Below are 20112 nucleotides of genomic sequence, written 5' to 3' on the forward strand. Positions count from 1 at the left end.
TGTCCCCAAGGCCAAGAGCAGCCTAAGAAAAGACCCCTGGTACATAAATAAAGTGAGTCCTTGGAAAGTGGGATCCGTTATTTATTTCCCAGTAATTTATGAACTTCTTCCCATTTCCTAGTTCACTGAAGTCTAAACATTGCTGAAGTTTGAGGTTTATGATTTCAGATGTTTAATGAGTACTTCAGTGGAACCACAATGGATCCTTTTGAAACACCAAATAACAGGTTCAACGGAGTTCAAACTTTCCTATCAAGGAGAGGATCTCAATTTGGAATAAATCAAATCTGGAAATCCAAAGCAAAGAAGCATTTTTCAGGAAGTTAAAAAAGAGCCAAATAGAAATTGCTTTCAATGTAGTAACTGGCAAATTAAACTGCCACCTTCTCCAAAGTAAAAATGGCTCCATATACAAACCCTCAGTGGGCAGAGTTCATTGCAAGGCATATGCCTCTCCAATGCCCCAACCTGACCGGACTCTGAAGATTTCAAATTCCAAAACTCCAGAAGTTTCCCCAGAAAAAACTTCCTACTCTGTGGGGAAATGTGTATGATCATACTCTGTAAGTTTGATCAGAGCAAAGACATTTATTCCTTTGGGAGGGAAGCAAAGACAAAAAAATTTACTGCCAATTACACAACTGCTGTATGAAAGGCAGAGAATAAAAGACTTTAAGCATTTTACGCTAATTCTGTGGTTATGAAAATAATTGCTCAGTTCAAATTATTTTAACTAAATTAATTCTTTAGTGGATATTTCAACCAGTGCTACATAATAAAATAATTGTGTAATTAGCGATACATTTTTCAGTGCTGCCAAGAGGACAGTCTCAGAACAAGTACTAACAGAAAGGAGTGGCCCTCAACGGTATCACACACAGAGAAGAAATAAAAAGCATAAATAAAAAGCAAAACAACAGAAAAATAGCACAAAAAGATCATCCTATGTGCAAAAGAAAAAAAGTAACTCAGAAATAAATGGAAAGTTTCTGGCTTCTTCAATAGTTTTTTTAAAGACACACCTACATCAAAATCTGTCTCTGTACTATCTATGATTAATAGACCCAGGTCCCCAAAAGAAAGGGGAGACTCTGAAGCGTACTTCCATGTAGTTAATTTTTAAAAGTTGGCTTCATAGCCGGGACCGGTTTGGCTCAGTGGATAGAGCGTCGGCCTGCGGACTGAAAGGTCCCGGGTTCGATTCCGGGCAAGGGCATGTACCTTGGTTGCGGGCACATCCCCAGTAGGGGGTGTGCAGGAGGCAGCTGATCGATGATTCTCTCTCATCGATGTTTCTAACTCTCTATCCCTCTCTCTTCCTCTCTGTGAAAAATCAATAAAAATATATTTAAAAAATAAATAAATAAAAAAAAATTAAAAGTTGGCTTCATAGTATATGCAACTAGTTTGGGATGAAGTTGAGTATGTGTGTATTTTTTATTTCTGTGAAATGGACTGCGGTCTCTCTTCTTCATCATCATAGCTAGTTTAGTGAATACCAAGAAGCACGAGTTCATATATATTCACACATAAATTATTCAGTCATCAGAAAATCATCTCATTCTTATATCCAAGTTACAGGTGAGTAACCTGGGCTTAAATAAGTGGCAGAGATAAGACTTGATCCAAGATCTTTTGGGATCTAAAGTCCACATTCTACTACCTCATTCTTAACTCATCATTCTTACTGCAGAGAGGGCACGAGGCTGAGGTAGTCTGCTTTCCAGCATCTGACACGACGGTGAGTAAAACAGAAACCAGAAGAGACTTGAATAAATGATTCAATATTTCTAAATTTCGCCTGGATTCTTTGAATGGCCAGAAATTGTACTGACAATACTATCAGCTTGTACCAAACAATCATCTTCCAGGCCCCAAGACTGAGTAGAAAAGGGGCATCAAGGTTTATTATAGCTCACAAACTGGGGCCTGAAAACAATACCTCCATCTAACCTGGAATACCAACAGACCCGCAATCCAACCATCAAAATACCCAACAAGCAACAAAGGCTATGGAAACATAAATATAAACAAACACACACACAAACTCTACAAACAAATCTCACACTGAGTCACGGCTGCCCCAAGCCAGACATTTTGAAAGGCAGGTTGAAGCACTTGGCAACAATCTGACACATACTTGTCTGAAACCCATTTTTACGAGAGCAAAGTCACCGCCAAGAACAGCAAGGGAGGGGCTCTCCCCAAGGGTTTAGGCTAGACATCAGTTCAGGGAATTTTAAAGCTATGCGTATGCTGACTGTCAATTCTTAGGCCATAAGAAATGCAACTGGGAACGGAAAATACTGATACGTTCCTCACTGGAGAGGAAGGAGCTTGGAGCTTTCTAAGCAAAGAACATCTGCGCAAACTGCGCGAACGGGATCACACGGCTCTTGCAGTGTGTTCTCAGCACCCAGACACTAACCCTGCCGGGGCCCTCACTGTTACACAGCATGGCTGACCGTGGCCACCACATGCACCGAACAAGGAAGCAGGGTGGCAGGGTGTTTCCGCAGTGCCCCACACTCTGCAAGTTAGATCCGATCATATTGACTTGGGGGAGATTATCTGTTAGAAGCTAAAGGTAAACATTAAGCATACACAAGCTATACACACACGCTGTCTCATGAGTTCATTATGGCTGGCTGACACTCTATTTCAACATCCAAGTAATCAGAGACTTTAACGTAAGACTTTCATTCCAGTTAAAGTTTTCAATAAATGTTTTTTTATTGTTATTTATAACCTGTCCCAGGAAAAAATAATAAGTATAACATGAAAAGCCAACTGAGAGTGACCCTGTAGCACCAGCAGTGAGGCGGCTTAATATCACTGGGATTTGCATCCTATCAAGCTATTCATGCTGAGGCTGGGACCCTGGTGCTAATTTCTAGTAAATTTCACGCTTGATGTCTCCCTGTTGTGGGTCATTGCCGGTTCGTCTAAATAAACTGCTTCCAAATGGCTCTTCCATCTAAATATTCAGCCAGTTTTTATAATTTAATTTTGCATTATGCTGAATAGCCTTCCGGCCAGATAGAACTCATTGGGAAAAAAGCACCAATACCATCTTGCCATGCTTTTATTTATTTATTTATATTTTTACTGCTTGAATTAGACCTCCTAGGCCGACTAGTAAAGAGTATCTCCCCCCCTCCCCCCACTAATGTCAATTTTCAGCATAGCAAGAGCTGTCTCTAATCTTTTCCTACTCATTACACACAATTTTGGAGTCATTTTACCCACAGTGCAGTCGGCTCCTAGCTGTGTGTTTGTGTGCACTGAGGGATGGCATAATTGTTTATTTTCCCTCTCTGCATAATCCCCAGCCAGCATTGAAACCAAAACTGCAAACATCTCCCCAAGGGATATGGAATGAATCTCAGCCTAGGTCCCGTTACATGAGATAATATGTAGAAAACATGCTGACCTGTATGTAAATATGAAAGGCTATGTTCTTCCTCCCCTCTCCTACTTTCACACTGATCTCTATCTTCCCCAAAGCTTTTTTGTCTTAAATAATGTGTAAATGGATGCAGCAGCACCAAAATTCAGAAAACAGAGCTGGCACTGGTCTACAGCAGCCCAATAACTCATTTTTTACCAGAAGTAGGGGGGAGGGGAAAAGGGGGAATTATTGTTTAATGGGTACAGATTTTATGTTGAGGAGGATGAAAAAGTTGGGTATATACAGTGGTGATAGTTACCCAACATTGTGAATGTATTTAATGTTGCTGGATTGTACACTTACAAATTGTTAAAATCCTATATAATAAAAGCCTAATATGCTAAGTGTCCAACCATTCAATCAGTCACTATGATGCACACTGACCACTAGGGGGCAGACACTCCAACCAGTAGGTTAACTTGCTGCTGGGGTCCGGCCAATTGGGAGTGGGTGAGACAGGCCAGAAACGCCCTGGACGAATCCATGCACCAGACCAGTTTTGGTCTGATCCCCACATTGCCTGGGATCCCCACCAGTGCATGAACCCATGCACTGGGCCTCTAGTTATAAAATATTATGTTATGTATATTTTATCACAATAAGGAACTGTAACTCATTTCTGAGCTCTTCTCACAATAACCAACTCCAAAGCAGAGGGGAGACAGGTGAACAATAACTTCCTCTGGAATATATATCCTCTATTCTAGGGATATGCTAGCAGATCAGGTCCAGTCCTAGGCTCTAAAAATCAGCCAACTGTGCTATACTGTGCTATATGAAGTCAGGCAGATCCCTGTTCCTTTCCCAAATCTGTCATTTTTAGCTAAATGATCTTGGCAAATGTACTTAACCTAAGTCTCAATTTATGTAAATTACAGATAATAATATAACCGACCCCTTAGAGGTGCTTGTGATTATGTAGGATAATGCATGTAAAATGATGAGCACAGTGGAAACTGTGAAATGGTGAAAAGAGCTCAATGAACCTTAATTGTTGTTGTTCTTACTGTTACAGGGCTAGCAGCCAATCTAGGTCTGGGACCAAATATGTAGCAGAATTGAAGCTTTTCCTACAAGAGGCACATGGCAAACTTATGATCTCTGAACTCGTTAGATAAAATAGCCAGCCTGACTTATTCCTAAGTAATGTCAGGAAGAGGGGATGTGTAATGCCCCCTGCCCCTCAGAAGAGATGTAACTAAGAAGTAACAGCATTGCATTCTCTCTTAAATCTTAATATAAGTCTTACAGACAAAGAATTTGGGATCAAGTGAAATCTGATGCTCAATGAACCCCATTATGTAAATGAAAGGACAAATATAGCATTGTCCTTTTTTGAATATGGTGGTTTTTTTGTTTATACTTTATACATTATGACTTTATCATTCTGCCAAAGACATTTTTCTTTATTCCTTAAGACAGTATATGTTTCAGACTTGTTTTTGATTTGTCTGCAGTAGCTAGCATAATTCCTTGCATACAGGAACTCAATAAAAATCTGTAGGATTGACTTATTTAACCTATACTTTCCATGTCTCATGGTATATCCACTGAATTGTTACCTTGATTAAAAAAATTTTCACCTTAATAGTCTATAAAAGTATGCAAACTAATTTGCATTTATAGTCTAAGTCTCTCCTAAGAAAAGTGTAAAATGTGGTAGTTCTCCAGCAAAAATGGGCAAAGGGGCACTTTCCAACTAGAATAACAAAAAATCGTCCTAGTTGTCTACATTTTGCCAGGAAAGCCTGGCCCATCCAGGGCTTTTCCTAGCCAAGCAAGGAAAAGCTGTTAGCATAAGGCTCGCGAATCTCTCTCCACACAGAGCCGGTAATCTACAAAAGGGTAACTTCCCGTTTCCTCCCTCAGATCTAGAGACGCCCCTAACCCAAGGCATTTCGGGTGTCCTTCTGATCACTCTACTTACTCCAGCAGTATCAATTCCTCCCTCCTTCCGTCCCCCTAACCCACCCTACTAGCCTTCAGAACCCTGAGTCCTGTGACACTCCTCAGCACAAATCCTCGCCTGGAATGTTCTTCTGGCCTTAGCATGGCCATGCGTCTCTGGCCACTGGAGAGAGACCTCTGCTACTCGAAGGGGCAGAGCGTGTTTCCCGGGGTGCTCCCTGAACTGCCTGCAGTGGTTCTGCGCACACAGGATGCTTAGTAAATGGGGACACTGGCTGCCTAGTCACTAAGCAGCCTTTATAATAATCGTCTAATAGGCTGGAGCCCAGGCCCAGGGCGGCTGTTGGATAGTAAAAAAGCATATCACAAATTACCAATAAGAACAGCCGCTGGGTAGACTTTGTTCGTTTTCTTCTGGTAAAGGCTAATTTCCTATCAGTCTTGGTCATTGTAAAGTGTTAAAGAGTAACGTCAACAAAAAGTATGTCCAGAAAAGAGGGATCATATTTTTCCATGACCATCATTCACCTGTGAAAGCTAATCCATAACAGCGGTCCACCTAGATAGCACTAGCAGATTGTTCTGGTATTTTGTGTGAAATTGTAAAACATTGGATTTTCCCATTCTGGGTACCACTCTGAAGATATCTCAGAGGATGCACGATCCCCCAAAAGCCTAGGGTGATGGGCTCCCAGGACACTCATAGGCTCTGTCCAATATAAGCCCCCACACACCCACCCCCACTGCAGGATTCAGGGGAACCAGTGAGGCCCCCCAGCCCAGAGCCAGGCACTCACCCTTCATCCCGCCAGAGAAGCCTCTCCAGTTAGCAAAGACCATCAGAGGCAGCCCTTCACGGTTGAAGTCCTTGATAGCCTGATAGGTTTTATACGCAGAGTCTGGGAACCAAACCTGGCCAGCCTGCTGGATGATCTATTGGGGAAAATGAAAAGAGAAGACACATTAATAACACAATTTGAGGGGGAATCTGTCCAAGGTGAATAAGGTTTGATTAAAAATTCAAAATCAAACTAAAAATACAAACAAACAAAAACCCCACCAGGGTTGTTCATCATAAAGATGGTCTTTGAAGTAGCAAAAAGATCCTGGATTTCCGACTTTGTTCAACAATCCTGTTTGATTGCTGATGACACCTCCTCTCTTTAGTCAAGAGAGAGAAACCTACTGACTGCTTCTAACGGAAGGACGCGCTCTCAGTACCCTTGTTTTCCCAGGCAACTTTAGACTCCACTCCTCAAAGTGGCCAAATGCACAAAGGCTCCAAGTCCTTCACCTCTGTGCTTAGTGCAGCCTGTCCTTTTCTGTGGTTAATAAAGAGACACTCACTGTGGCCCTGCTGAATAGCCTCCTCCCCGATCTCCCCACGGCTCATTTTCTGGATCTTGTCAGAATGTGAAAATGCTATCCATTCTTTAAAAAGGACTGGCTGTGGTGTTCACAATTTGGCAGACTCCACTATAATTCTAGCAGCAGCTCTTCCCTGAGTGTGTTCAGAGAATCTGGCACCAAAGAGCCTTTGGCATTGTCTTGGTTTCCTTTCTCTAAGACCACGTCCCCAACTATTTCCCAGCATCAGCAAGACAACTGCAAAGGCCTATTTAATTTTCTAGCAGAATTTATCTTGCAGTACATTTAGTGTCATCTTAAGAGCACAAGATGGTCTGAACTCATTCAGGGCTGCTGACGGCCCTTCCCTCTAAAACTGGTGGTTTGCAGTGCTCCCAGCACATCCACAGGCTCTGCAGGCGGGCAACACAGCTCCAAGCACAGGGTACACTGAACTCGGAGTGACCTACCTTGGCTTCAGAATCCAGGTTTGCAGGATCAGCTGGGACACTTAGTTCTACTGTTCGGGTTTCTACGGCAACTACTCCCACAGGTATTCCTCCTAGCCTGGTAAAAAATGAGACACATAAGAGCATAATGTGAGTCAACATCTCAGCTAGTCATTTATTTTCCAATCCCACCTCAAAGTATTGGGGTGAAAACTAGTAATACAGAGAGTGAGGAGAAGTCAGACTTCTAGGAGTAAGAGACTCTGGATTTGGTGAATATGGTAAATTTTTGTAAATACGACTGAAAACTAACCCCAGAATCACTCTGATTCTCCACCACAGGATCAATTCAGACAGAGGGCTGCACTAGGGGAGCCCCTAGCACTCAGACCCAGCAGCCTCGCTTGTGTGCACACATGTGCATTCACACACATCCGTCTCGTGGTTGCCCAATGGAACTTCTCAGTTCACCGTAAAGTATCCCTTTGATGAAAATGGAGGGAAATGGTCCAAAAGGTAGTAAGAAGCTGAAACTCTCACGAACTGTTTTTAAGAAATGATGGCATTGCTGAAACAGTGCTGTAGTTCCTATGGAGCACTAATAGTGTGGTTCCAGATAGGATCTGAGGGTAGGTCTCACCCTAGACATGTGGATGGGAAGTGTGTAGGTATGTGATGAGGATGAAGAAAAATGTGTCAAGTGCAGGCAGGTGGTTAAACAATTTAACTTTCTTCTTCATTAGAAAAAAGCAATGAGACAGAGAAAACTTTCTATAGTAATCTTGGTGAAACAAATGATCAGTATTGGAAGTATATATTTTAAAATTAAGCTATGTTAATGTTAATAACTGCCCAGGAGCCGAAACCGATTTGGCTCAATGGATAGAGCGTCAGCCTGCGGACTGAAAGGTCCCGGGTTCGATTCCGGTCAAGTGCATATACCTTGGTTGCAGGCACATACCCAGTAGGAGGTGTGCAAGAAGCAGCTGATCGATGATTCTTTCTCATCGATGTTTCTAACTCTCTATCCCTCTCTCTTCCTCTCTGTGAAAAATCAATAATATATATATATATATATATATATATATATATATATATATATATATATATATATATAAAAGAACTGTCCAGGAGCTCAAAGCTCCCACATCTATATTCCATGATATTCTCCCAACATGATCCTCATAAAGAAAGTAGAAATCGAGAAGGGGGGCAGGGAGTGAGAATAGAGATAGAGATTGCAAGGTACAGGGCGAGTCCTTACTCAGAAATGTAATTCAATCTTCACTCTCACAGCTGCATTCCTTGGGGTTGGGACAGGGATGGGTTATAGTCTCTCATTCCCCCACAGCATCTCCATGACAAACTTTTCCATGAAAGATGGTCTTTGGTTGTTACATTGGCTACTGGAAATGGATTCTTGTCATCACAAGAGGCCTGGCAGGGGCTTGAGGAGGGACCACCCACCCCCTTGTCACTTGCCTGCACTGAATCAGAATCAAAAAGCCCTCTAGACAACCAGACAATGAGCAGGAGGTACACAGGAGGGTTCAGAAATATTTCTGTTCACAATGATTAACAATCCAACTGGAAACTTGTAATTGCAAAAGCCACCCTAAATCGGTAACTTATAACTTATATATTAGGGCCCATGTGACCTAATAAAGAACATCTTTATCCGAGTATTACAGTTATTTATTGAACTTGAAAACAGCTCAGAACAACTTCTGTTTTCTATTATACTTCATATAAATTTTATCAGGCTAGCACATGAAGATGCTACATCTTGTTTTATAGTGTGTCCCTGGACAAGGTGCCATGGAATAATAAAAGACAATTTACAGCCAATAGCACACATATTCCAAACATACATACCAAAGATGAGTTTTGGCAGCACTTACAGTAACAATCCCAGAAGAATACATTTATATTTATTTCTCGAAATGCCATTGCTTTTGAAAGAAGCTAGCTCCATTTGTGTTTTATATACTTGTGAGCATGTGTATGTGTTTGGAGCAAGAAGCCCAGAACTCATCAGATGGAAAGAAAGGAAGAAGTCAGAGTGAGAGTCACAATAAACAATGGCAGAGCTAGCCAAAGCCACACTTGACTGATCTTGCTCGCAGACAATCCCTGTTCTTCCAATCATAAGTATAAAGCATTATTCTCTTGTTTCCCATGGGAGAATCTTAAAGGTATTAACAAAGGTTTGGCTTTTGGAGGGTTAAAAATCTGTCAGGTTTTTTACAGACAAGAAAACTGCAGCAGAATAGGTGAGAGGAACATTTTCAGGAAAGATGGTCTGAATGTGGGCAAACTGAGAGGTCCTGGGTAGGTGTCTCTCTGTCTCTCTGTCTCTCTGTCTCCCTCTCTCTCTCTCTCTCTCTCTCGTACCCCCAGAGGGAGATTTACCAGGCACAAAGAATTCTCACTGGGACCCAGAGGCCTGGGGTCAGGTAGAGGAAGACCCGAGACGTGGTGAGAGGAAAACGGGAGCCAGTCCCTGGGGTTCGTCGGGACTGACTCCTGGCCTGCCTCTTATTCGTGCTACAGAGGAAGATCCTGCCTGCGGGATTGGCCATGAGCAAATGACCTGCTATACTGAGAGAACCACAAAGCCTAGAATTATTTTCAAGGCTAGAATCTAAATCTCAACCCAATGTGGCATGTTTGAGAGTCCTGAGCAGGTGCCACTTTTCACCAAGATAAGAAAAACTGATTGCCCCCGAGAGGAAGGTGAGCTCCAGATGTGGGTCCCGAGGGCAGCATGTCTCTGCAGTGCAGAACAAGATTAAGATCAGCCGTGGCAGGCGCTCGTTATGGTGAGCGTTACAGATTAGTTCATGCGGAGCTTGCTGTTGAGTGAAGCACTTCTTAGAATGGGTATTAAAATCTAATAGAAACTTCAAGTTCCCACTTGAAAAATATAGGTATCCCAGCTTATTTGACTCACTCCTGTTTCAGGTAAACTCCTTTTTTGGGGGTAATTCAAATAAGACGATAAACCAATATAGTGCCACTAACTTGTTACTTAAATAAGCTCGATGACATGAAGGAACTTCTTTCAAGTTACATAGAGAAGTAGGTGAGACGGAGTTACTTGTCACCTACTTCTGAAAGAAAATGGTCTTTGGGAAGGGGGCGGTCATGGGTGGGCTGTGGCTATCTACAGCCCCTAAACAGCGTTTCTCTCAGCATAGTAACGAGGAAATACTGTCGAAACTAGACTTTAGATCAAACGCGTCACTGGAGACACACACTGAATGACTGCTGGGAACCGGTCCTCCGGTTATGCTGCCTCTGGAATGCCCATGATCCAATATTCTTAGGAAGTTCAGACACAGAGAGCATTATTGGTGAGAACCTGTTTCCTTTCTTGTTTCCAGTTGGGAGGAAGAGTTTCCAGAACAAAGGAGCTCTTACCTGGCTCTGCCAACCACCACGGTCTGTGCCCACGGCTGCATAATCTCCGAGAAAGACCCACAGTCAAAAAACCCGCTCAACCACTGGCCTTTCTGGGCTACGGAGGACAAGAAAGAAAACAAATCAATTCACTGGAAATGCACTGGAATTCGCAAACTTAACGTTGGATTTGGGGGAGTATTTGGGACGTTTGTTGTGTTTTTAATCGTATTATAATAGATGGAAGCATTAGGCAGCTAAATGTGCATCTGCCTTCAGACATCATCTCCTAGTTCATTTGCTAGACTGCATAAATAGATTCATTTATCAGCAAAAGCATCATTTATTGTTAAACGATGGGGCTCAGCTAGCAGAGAGAGTTTGCATTGCTTTTAAATAAATAACTTGGCTTTTTTCAAAACATCACAAACATTTGTCAAAAGGCAGCCAAGTCGTTAAAGATGTTTTCAAAATGTCTATTTCTATTTTAAAGCTTAGCTTACAATTTTGTTTGATTTCAATGGTTTTCCTTTAATGGAAAGCTGAAGACCACCAAATGGTATTAATGTTCAAATGAGGACCCAAATTTGGGGTTAAAGAAAAGGGACTCGACTTTTCTGCTACAAAAGCAACAAAATATGCCTCCTCTTTATTTACAGCTGACTAAGTATAATCTCTCCACAAGAAAAGGCTATGCCTACATATAGACAGATAGCAAAAATATAATGGTTAAGACGCATATACTTAATGTCATTAACCTCCCTTGCAAATAGAATTTCCTTTACTGGCAGCACACTTAACTTTCAACACCTTAGTTTAAGAAAAAAAAAATAAAATAAAATAACAACAACATTAAAAAAAATACCCTTTTGTCCCAAAGGTATCTGTGTTTGACCAGGGCCCCATAAAAGCTTCTGCAAATAACGGTTTCCTAGCGTGCCCTCTCAGCTCATGGCTTCTCACTGATTCTTCTAATTTGAACATGGCCCTCCGCCCCCTAAAAACCCAAGTCCAAAACCAATTAAAAGTGGAGATCCGAGCAAGCTAACCTCTGCTGACTTAAACAGGATGGAGAGTGTTTTATCAAGACTAAACTTGTAATTATTGTGTTCTACATTCCTTGCCTCTATGGCCCCAGTGTAAAATGTGATCATCCATTTCAAAATTATCTCTCTATCGTGAGCCCAAAGCCGATCGTTTAGATTCTGGTCTCGTGTTGGGCGTCAGTTTGAAGAATATCACAGCACTATCTCCTCTAATAAATGACTTTAACTTTTCACCTAGAAGATATCTGCTTTAACTTATCACAGGGAATCATCTGCTTTCTTTAACGTTTCCACTAAATTAAAATCTGAAGTCACTCGATTTGGGAGCCAGTGTTAGCTGCACACAGACAGCAGGATGAATTACTAGGGAGTCCATGAAAAAATATTATCCAAAACCCAGAAAACTTAGTCTATCACAAATTCCATTTTATTCTGTAGATCTCATTAATAATGGCCAAGATTATGCCCCACTCTCCCCACCACACATGCCTCGTACCTGTTCACCCCATGAAAGAGAGCACAATTTTTGATGACGGTTCTAAACCAAATTTCTGAATGCATCAGGATATTGTAATTTTAACTTCATCTGCTTGGGTCATTTTATGACTCGTACTTCAATAATAATAATTTAGAATTTCAAAATTCATTTCAAAATGGAAATGTTTTCTTTTTAAAAAACCTTCCTGCCTTATATATCAAGTGGGGGCTGTGGCTATTATAGGGGGAGGGGAGGCTTTACTGCTCTCAGCAAGCAGGTCATGTTCAGTTCAAACACAGAACTTAGAAGCCAGCTCCCATGGCTCCCGGTGATTCCTAGGGGAACATTCACTGAATCTTGTTCTGAATTTTCTCAGAAAAGTCCTGGATTTTATCTCAGGTTCATAGTGCTTACCATAAAAATGGTATAAAACATGAGAGGTAGAGAAACTACAATGGTAGTTTTTCTGGCTACATAAGAAAAACTATTTAGTCTGATTAAGATTAATAAGAAAAGGTACTGAAGACAACAGGTAAAATTTTAAATTAAAATCAAACTTCCTTTGGTGATTTTTCTACACTATCTATAATTAGGCTTCAGATTTAGCCCCAGCTCCTAAGTAATCGCTGTGTGACCCTGGGCAAATCATTTAACTTCTCTGAGCTCCTAAAAACGACGATCTCTTTGTAGCTGTAAGAGGCAGCTAGCCCAAATAAGATTACGTATATAAAGTGCTTGATTATCCCACCTGGCTTAGAGTGGGTGCCCACAAAGGTTGATTAAGTCTTCCTTATGGAGACCTCTTTCTCTTTCAACAAAATCACAATAACTCAAATTTAATTATCCCTTTAAGTATAGCCTTTCTTTGCTATAGTTGCAATAAACATACAAAAAAGAACAAACACTTTCGTAAACACTTGAAACAATAGATTCTAAGTGGAGCGGGGGACTTGGGGCTTTGCAGGAGAACTTCCCAATGAGTACAGTTTGTGAAACAGCCAAATGGACTGACAAAAGAAAACACACATTTGCCTTGCATGGAGTTACCTTTGTTTGTTTCTTCCTTCGTTTCTGTTTGGGAAGTTTGGAAAGATAAAATCGGCCTCAAGACAGAAGGCCATATTAGATAAACATGGACGAAGAGCTTGTTTTTGTTCTATATACTGGTAAAATTAAAAGTTCTGGACAATCTCTTCATGAATAAATGATCTTACATTAATAACTACAGCAAGTGCCAACACTATTACCAATATCGTAAGAAATGAAGGGTGCATGCCGGTGGGCTCAGCAGTGGCTCACTGAGAAAGGTGTCGTCACACTTGACAAGGAGGGGCCCCAAAGTCCTTCTAACTCCGATCTGGTTAATCTGTTTATAGAAACTAAATGGCCAAAGATTCTGCTCCTGTAGTTCTATGACTTTATAGCTTATATTTAACTGCTTGAGCCATCTTTAACAGCAGAAGAAACAGAAGAAATGTTATTAGCGATTACACTGTTTATGACTCAATGGCTGATTTGCAAATCTCATCTCATTTTTCATTTGTTCTTAAAGAATTTTCCACCTTTTTCTTCAGATTTTTTTTTTTTTTTTACTTCCACGTCTTTGTCTCGTGCTATTGTGCAGAGACTGGTCTGTGGTTGAGAAGAAAAACGCTAAAGCTGGAGGGCCAGGGACTACAGAATCCTTAAAGATATACATACTTGGGTGAGGACGGCCAGCCAGCATCCATCGAGGATCATACGGGGCCTTTGTGGGGACAAACTCGATGATTCTATCTATAGGATCCTTGGAGTTCAGGATAGGAACAGAACTGGTCACACTCTGAAAGGAGATTGGGAGGGAAAGAGGCAGCAGTCAGTAAACGTCAATCCTACACTCCAGTGTGGCAACAGTCATTACAAAGACAACAGGGCCCTCATGCGGAGTTACCCCCATGAGCCCCATCAGCAGCTGGAAGCATTCCAATGGCATGTCAGGCCCCGAGGAGCAGGTGCAGGTCTCAAGTTCATGTGTACTCTGGCCCAAAGTGGTGCCTTCTGACTGCTTCAGTGTGCCCAGGGATTTAGCCCCAGCTCCTAAGTAATAGCTGTGTGACCCTGGGCAAATCATTTAACTTAATATGATATTTTTTCCATTGACTTTTTAGAGAGTGGAAGGGAGGGGTGGGGTAAAGATAGATAGATAGAGAACAACAATGCGAGAGAGTCACATCAATTGGCTGCCTCCCACACCCATCCTAACTGGGGCTGGGCATCAAACCTGCAACCCAGGTACATGCCCTTGACTGGGAATTGAACCCATGGCCCTTTGGTGCACGGGCTGATGCTCCAACCACTTGGCAATACTGGCTAGGGCCCAAAGGCATTTTAAGGTAGGAGGCAAAAGATGGCTCTAAGAAAAAAAGGAGTCCACAGCTTTCCGAGGAACATTTCATAAAAGATTCCTGCACGATGAGGAGAGCTCAAGTGCAGAGGCAGCAGCTGTGGCGGGAAGGCCGGGTTCTGCAGGCTCACCTTAGGCATGTACGACAGCCAGTGCAGGACAGTGAAGACCCCCTCAAAGTCATCACAAACGGTGCTGTGGGTCACCCCATTGTTGTGCATGATCTGGATGCCTCCGAGCTGGTTATTGGAGGTATATACTTCCCGCCCGAGGACCTAGAGCAAGAGAAAAGACATTGGTCTTGACAGAAATAAAAGCCAATTCTATTTTGCAATTCTCATTAAAAAGCGTTCTTTTTTCCCTAAGACAGAGAATCCAGCTTCCGTGGTTTGTTTGAAGGGACTTTCTGGACCTTTGTCCTAATAAGAAAACTCAGAAAACAAAAAAGAATTAAAAAAAAAAAAAATGAGCAAGCCTCTCCCTCTCTTCCTCCTAACTGCCAAAGATATGCACAGCATACTTCACACTGAACTGAAACACAGCGGTGGGCGAGGCTGGGACCTGAGACAGCGCTACTTCAGCACCTGCGGGCTGCGGAGTTACTGTGCACGCACACAAAACAGGCAATGTGCAAGTCTTCTGACAATCGTCGGTCACAAGTCTCAGTTAAAAAATGCTGTGAGGTTTAGATCTCCCCCCCTCCATTTTTTTTTTTTTTTTTTAAAGATTACTTCCCCCTTGTATTTGATTTTTAAAGCTGATCTCGATACATAAGCCCTAAGGCTGGCAAAATCCCGAAGCGTCTCATGATACAGACATGAACCCTCGAGTCTATAGTCCTTTGTGTGCTGGGTGCAGGGCAGTGATTTATACCCATGCCCGCCTCTCTCCCTCTGCCCTTCCCTCCCAAGATTCCCGGGAAGTTGAAGCTTCAAACCGGGGGTATCCCTAGAGTTTAACCTTTGTGAGGTAGACGGCAGGCACTTGCAATTGGAAACCACAAAGTTTCCGTTAAAGAAGAAAAGAAGAAGAAAAAAATAATATTCTTGAACTTGGAAATTGTAGGGTTTCTTTTCCTCCTGAAGATTGGTTAGTAATTTCTTTCAGGGAGGGAGGTTTTCTGACCCAGCAGATGGAAGCCGGGCAGCCCGATCACTGGCTATCGCTACTGCTGAGCGTTAGTAATTGCCAGTCATCTAGGGCAGCCCTGGAGAGCCCTAAACAGTTGTGGAGTGCTTACTGTATTTTACTTCTTCTTTTCCCTCTCCTCTCCTCCTTTAGAAAACAACCACAACACAACATTTCTTCCTTACTAACTTTTATTCATTTCCAGCCTCCGGGGAGAAGCTAATAAATGAAAGACCAGCAGGTTCCATATACGCCCGCTGCCCCTTCTGGTTGGGAGCTCCGAGAGGTCCCCCCGCCTGCTGGGCCAGCCCGCACATTAAGATCCTCCAAAGGCTGAGGAAGTTGGTGACCAATTAATCACCTCAGTGTGACCCTGCTGGCCTTGGTTCCATTTAACTTCAGCAAGGAAGGGCGGAAGAGACTCTCCACAAAAGCATTTGGAAAGCAAAATTGCTCTCAGATGGCTGCTTCCCTTGATAAGGAAGTGCCGAGAACAAGCCTTTGCAGGCAGCCCTGAGCTGAGCACCATGCCGGCAGCTCCTTTGAAGGAGCCCGGGAGCAGCGGAGGCCGCATCTGACCACGGGCTCCCATCCTCCTCTCAGCCCGTCTTTAATCTCAGCCCAGGCCGGCGGCTCTTTTCTCATTCTCCTGCTGTCTCTTTCCATTTGCCCTCTCTCTGACTGATACACTGATCTCTCGGTCACTCGGCTTTCTGCTCCACTGAGTCCATATTACTAATAACACCTCCGCCACGGCCAGTTTACCTCATGAAGGCAGGAGCACATCATTACAAAATAAACTCATAACTTTGACATTCTAGCAAATACACGCCGTTTGTTATTTTTATGGCTTTAGTCTTTCTAACAGGCAGAGGGCATTACATACCTGTTTCATTTATATCTTTAAATGTGTACACATATGCACGCATGTATCAGGAAATAAAACAGGACAAAAAAACCGAAACCGAAACAAATATCCAAAGCAGGGGCTGGATGGGGGACCCCGGTGGAAGCAGAAACCCTGTCACTCAGGGAGGCCGTGCTCTGGTTTTATGGACGTCATAAACCTGATGGCCCACAACTGGTCCTTCTGGGACAGACCGCCTCTCCGCCACAAGTCATTCGGCGTGATCAGCAGTATTTTTAATTATTAAAATAAAGCTGAAAAGGGGGAAAGAAATAAAAAGGAGACTGTGCTGACTGTGAATACCTGGCATTCACAATCTCTGTTAGGAGCCAAGAACTTGCTGCCTGAGAGAGAGAGCTTAACCATTTTGTACTGAAGATTGCTATTTTCTTTTCTATAAAACACTGCCTCCAGTGCTTGATCATCTCCAGCCACTTAGAATCCCTCCAAGATCAGTAAGAATCCCTCCAAAATCAGTAATGGGCCGATGAAGAACGCGCAAAGAGACCAGAGCACACCAAGAGCAGCACAGCTGATCAAACACACCTTCCTCAGACGTCCTGGCCCCACCTTTCAAAGAAATAGAGCGCCCGTAACGGGGCTACTCCCAGAGGCTCTGATACTTGCCCATCCCGCCTCATATTCTCACAAACGAATGGAGACAAACTGGGAAGGAGCAAGAATTGAATAACTTCACATGTCTTCCCTTCACTCAGGTTCTGATGCTTTGTTCCGAAAAGGCAGCAGTATTTCTACACTTCCTCTCCTCTGGATTCAGAAAGAAAACTAACTGGAGCCAACCACAACCAAGAACATTATTTCTGGGCTAAACAAATGTTTGTCATGTGAGAAGATTCATTTAATTTTGCAATTGAAGAGAAAGAGAACAGGGTAGACAGAGTATAGGGATGGCTCTCTCTGACCAGCCTTACCTTAGGAGGTCGGGGGTGGGGAGGGGAAGGACACAGAGATGAAACCTGCTTCACTAACCACAAGCAAACGCTAGCAATCAGAGCTACTTAACAGTCGGTGAAGAGAGCGCCGCCCCCTCCAGTTCATCTTCAGTGACCGTATGTTTGGAGCATGCACCGCACCGGTAGAAGGAGGGCGCACACAATAGCTCCTGATTTATGGGGGTCATTGCTGACTCAAGTGCTTTTAATGATTTTAGGATACTTCAGAACAAAAGCTCCAACCAAAGACGCAGAATCTGGGCTAGGACAAAACCCATTCTGCCTAACTCAGAAACGATCGTGCTGGAGCAGTTACGCAAACCCTGGTCCGCATCGAGGGAGACAAAGGAAGGAGCCCACATAGACAGAACCACTCGTTTATTCCTCAATATGTTGCCCTACCAACCTTCTACAGAGAAATAGGAGGTAAACAACTCCCATCACCATAATATCTTCACGAAGAAGATGCATTTCATTCATTAGTGTTTTTCCCCCCTCAACTTTGACATATGCATTTCTATGTAAGTTGCTGCTATGTTTCATTCCCCAGATTATTTCTCTCACATTTTTCTACTGTATGACACAAACTTTTAATTTATCTGCCCAACAAGCATCAATAGCCATTTAAACACAGGAGCCATTCAAACAGAGGTGACTCTCCTGAGGCCCCACCTTGCTACTCCCCGGGTCTAAAGTGGAGAAGTGGTACCACGAAATGTTAAAAGCAGGCACCATCTGAAGAGAGCCCACACCAGCAGAACTGAATAAGGGCTGAGTCTGAGGGGAAAGAGGATCTTCATCCACTCTCCACGTAAACTTAAGCCTCACCCAGCATTCATTAATTGGGGCTGGCAGATCTGAAAATTAAGGGCACAGCATAAAAGCGAGCGATGAGCAGAGGCACAATTGTTAAAGGCCCCACCAAAGATGCCACGAAGCCTTTAGAAATTCTGAGGTACACAGGAAGTGCAAATGAATGCAGTCATACACGCATGCTAGGCCTCCGCAGTCCCTGCTGCTTATCTAGAGACGCTGCAAACAGCTCGGGTTTACTTTAACTGACAGGCAACGGAAACAGTCTAATATACCGCCTGCTCTCTCCCTTAAATTCTTTTTGGAGACCGAGATAAACACGTCCTTCCTTTCCCGGTTGCCCGCCTCCTGACTGAAGTGGCAGAGCATTGTGAAGCTCTGTGCAAATGAAATCACTATATGATGCTGAATGAGTGTAGTATTTACTTATCAGGATATTTGTCAGCACAGGCATTGAGATTTCCAAGTTTCATAGATGCAAGTTAGTTCAGTTTTTTTTTTTTTTTAAAACATCGCTTTTTGTCCTGATATACACATTATGCTGGGGACCCTCAGACTTATAGGCAAATATTTGCAATCATATGCTCAAGATGTGAAAAATAATGATGCATATCGATGCAATAAAAAATGAAATCTACCACTGCTTTCCCCCTTTCTTCAATCTTTCCCCCTAGGTGGGTCAGGCAATCTTCTATTTAAAGAAGCAGGGAGTACAAATTCTTCCTGCATCTGAGAATTAAGCTACGCAAGCTGGGTCCTTGGCTGCAATCCTTCTCATTAGCTATTTCCATCCTCAAGAGGATTTGAGAAAAGGGGTTTTGTAAATTTCCTGAGCAATCGTCATCACTGGACTCCACCCATGAATCCTGATATTAACGTCACTCTGGGATCTGCCAGGTTATTGATAACGGTTTGGCTAAGGCAGAAAGTGAGATAGATATGAGAAAGCATACACCGGATCAGGGAGAAAGTGGTAAAACAGGGACAAAGAAAGGAGGAAGGATGAGAGAGAGGAAAAGGGAGGGGGAGAGACAAGCGGACAGGGAAGAAAAAAACGGCAATAGCTCATCTACTCCTGCTGCTAACACCCTCCTCCCTGACCTGAGAGAACTACATTTTTAAAAGCTGACAAGTAATTCAATCTCCAATTAACAATTTTAAGTGGTGCAGCACATATTACTGTGTAAATGTTTCTCCAGGAATATATCCAAGGGTGAATGGAATTAAATCTCTGGGGAGACAGGACCAGTGCCTATGTGACCCAGAATATTTGGAGGGTTTCAAGATACAGTCTCTTAATACACAGACTCAGGGTTATAATTTCTCCTCCTCTCCTTGATTGCCACTGGCAAACTCGAGTGCTGGTTGGCAGTGATAGGCTAGATTGGGGATAGACAAGAGGCATGGGGACACAGTGCTGGCACAGGATGGGAAAGCCTCTGACTTGAGATGGACTCAAGACCTTCACTGCAAGACCAAACATCTCTCTGTAAGGAGCAAAGTTATGAAGTTATAAGCCTGGCTGATGGATAAATGAGAGGAAAGGGACTGTGCTATCTGCGATAAGAAAAGATAGTCAGCAAGAGAGAGACTGAGGTGCAGGCCTGAAATAACACTGGGAGGCCTGTTTACTGAGGTAGAGAGGGAGCAGAGGGATGAGCTAGATGGCAGAAGGATGATATGAATTTGAGGACTGGGTGAGGAACAGACTCATTCTGAATGTAATGGTGGTTGGAAAAGAGCCATGTGACAGTCTGTCAAATACACAAGAGAAGGCATAGGCTTCCGGAGCAAACACTGACTGCCAGAGAAATCACTCATTGCAGGGATCCATCAACTGCCCATTT

At 42.9% G+C, this 20112-nt stretch overlaps 1 protein-coding gene across 6 annotated transcripts in view; it reads right to left on the reverse strand.

The window, feature by feature from the left end:
- The window catches only part of ACACA (acetyl-CoA carboxylase alpha), a 246989-nt gene that overhangs the window by 24298 nt on the left and 202579 nt on the right, over window positions 1-20112 (reverse strand). For all 6 annotated transcript variants that reach the window (XM_084864172.1, XM_084864177.1, XM_084864175.1 and 3 more), the window contains 5 exons: window positions 14596-14739; window positions 13783-13903; window positions 10579-10675; window positions 7177-7273; window positions 6157-6292 (listed from right to left, as the gene is read on the reverse strand). In XM_084864172.1, coding sequence (XP_084720298.1) covers window positions 6157-6292; window positions 7177-7273; window positions 10579-10675; window positions 13783-13903; window positions 14596-14739 — 595 coding nt within the window. The remainder of the gene's footprint in view (window positions 1-6156; window positions 6293-7176; window positions 7274-10578; window positions 10676-13782; window positions 13904-14595; window positions 14740-20112) is intronic.

This window comes from Pipistrellus hanaki (assembly GCF_964339955.1).
Source record: "Pipistrellus hanaki genome assembly, chromosome: 16".
Classification (NCBI taxonomy): domain Eukaryota; kingdom Metazoa; phylum Chordata; class Mammalia; order Chiroptera; family Vespertilionidae; genus Pipistrellus; species Pipistrellus hanaki.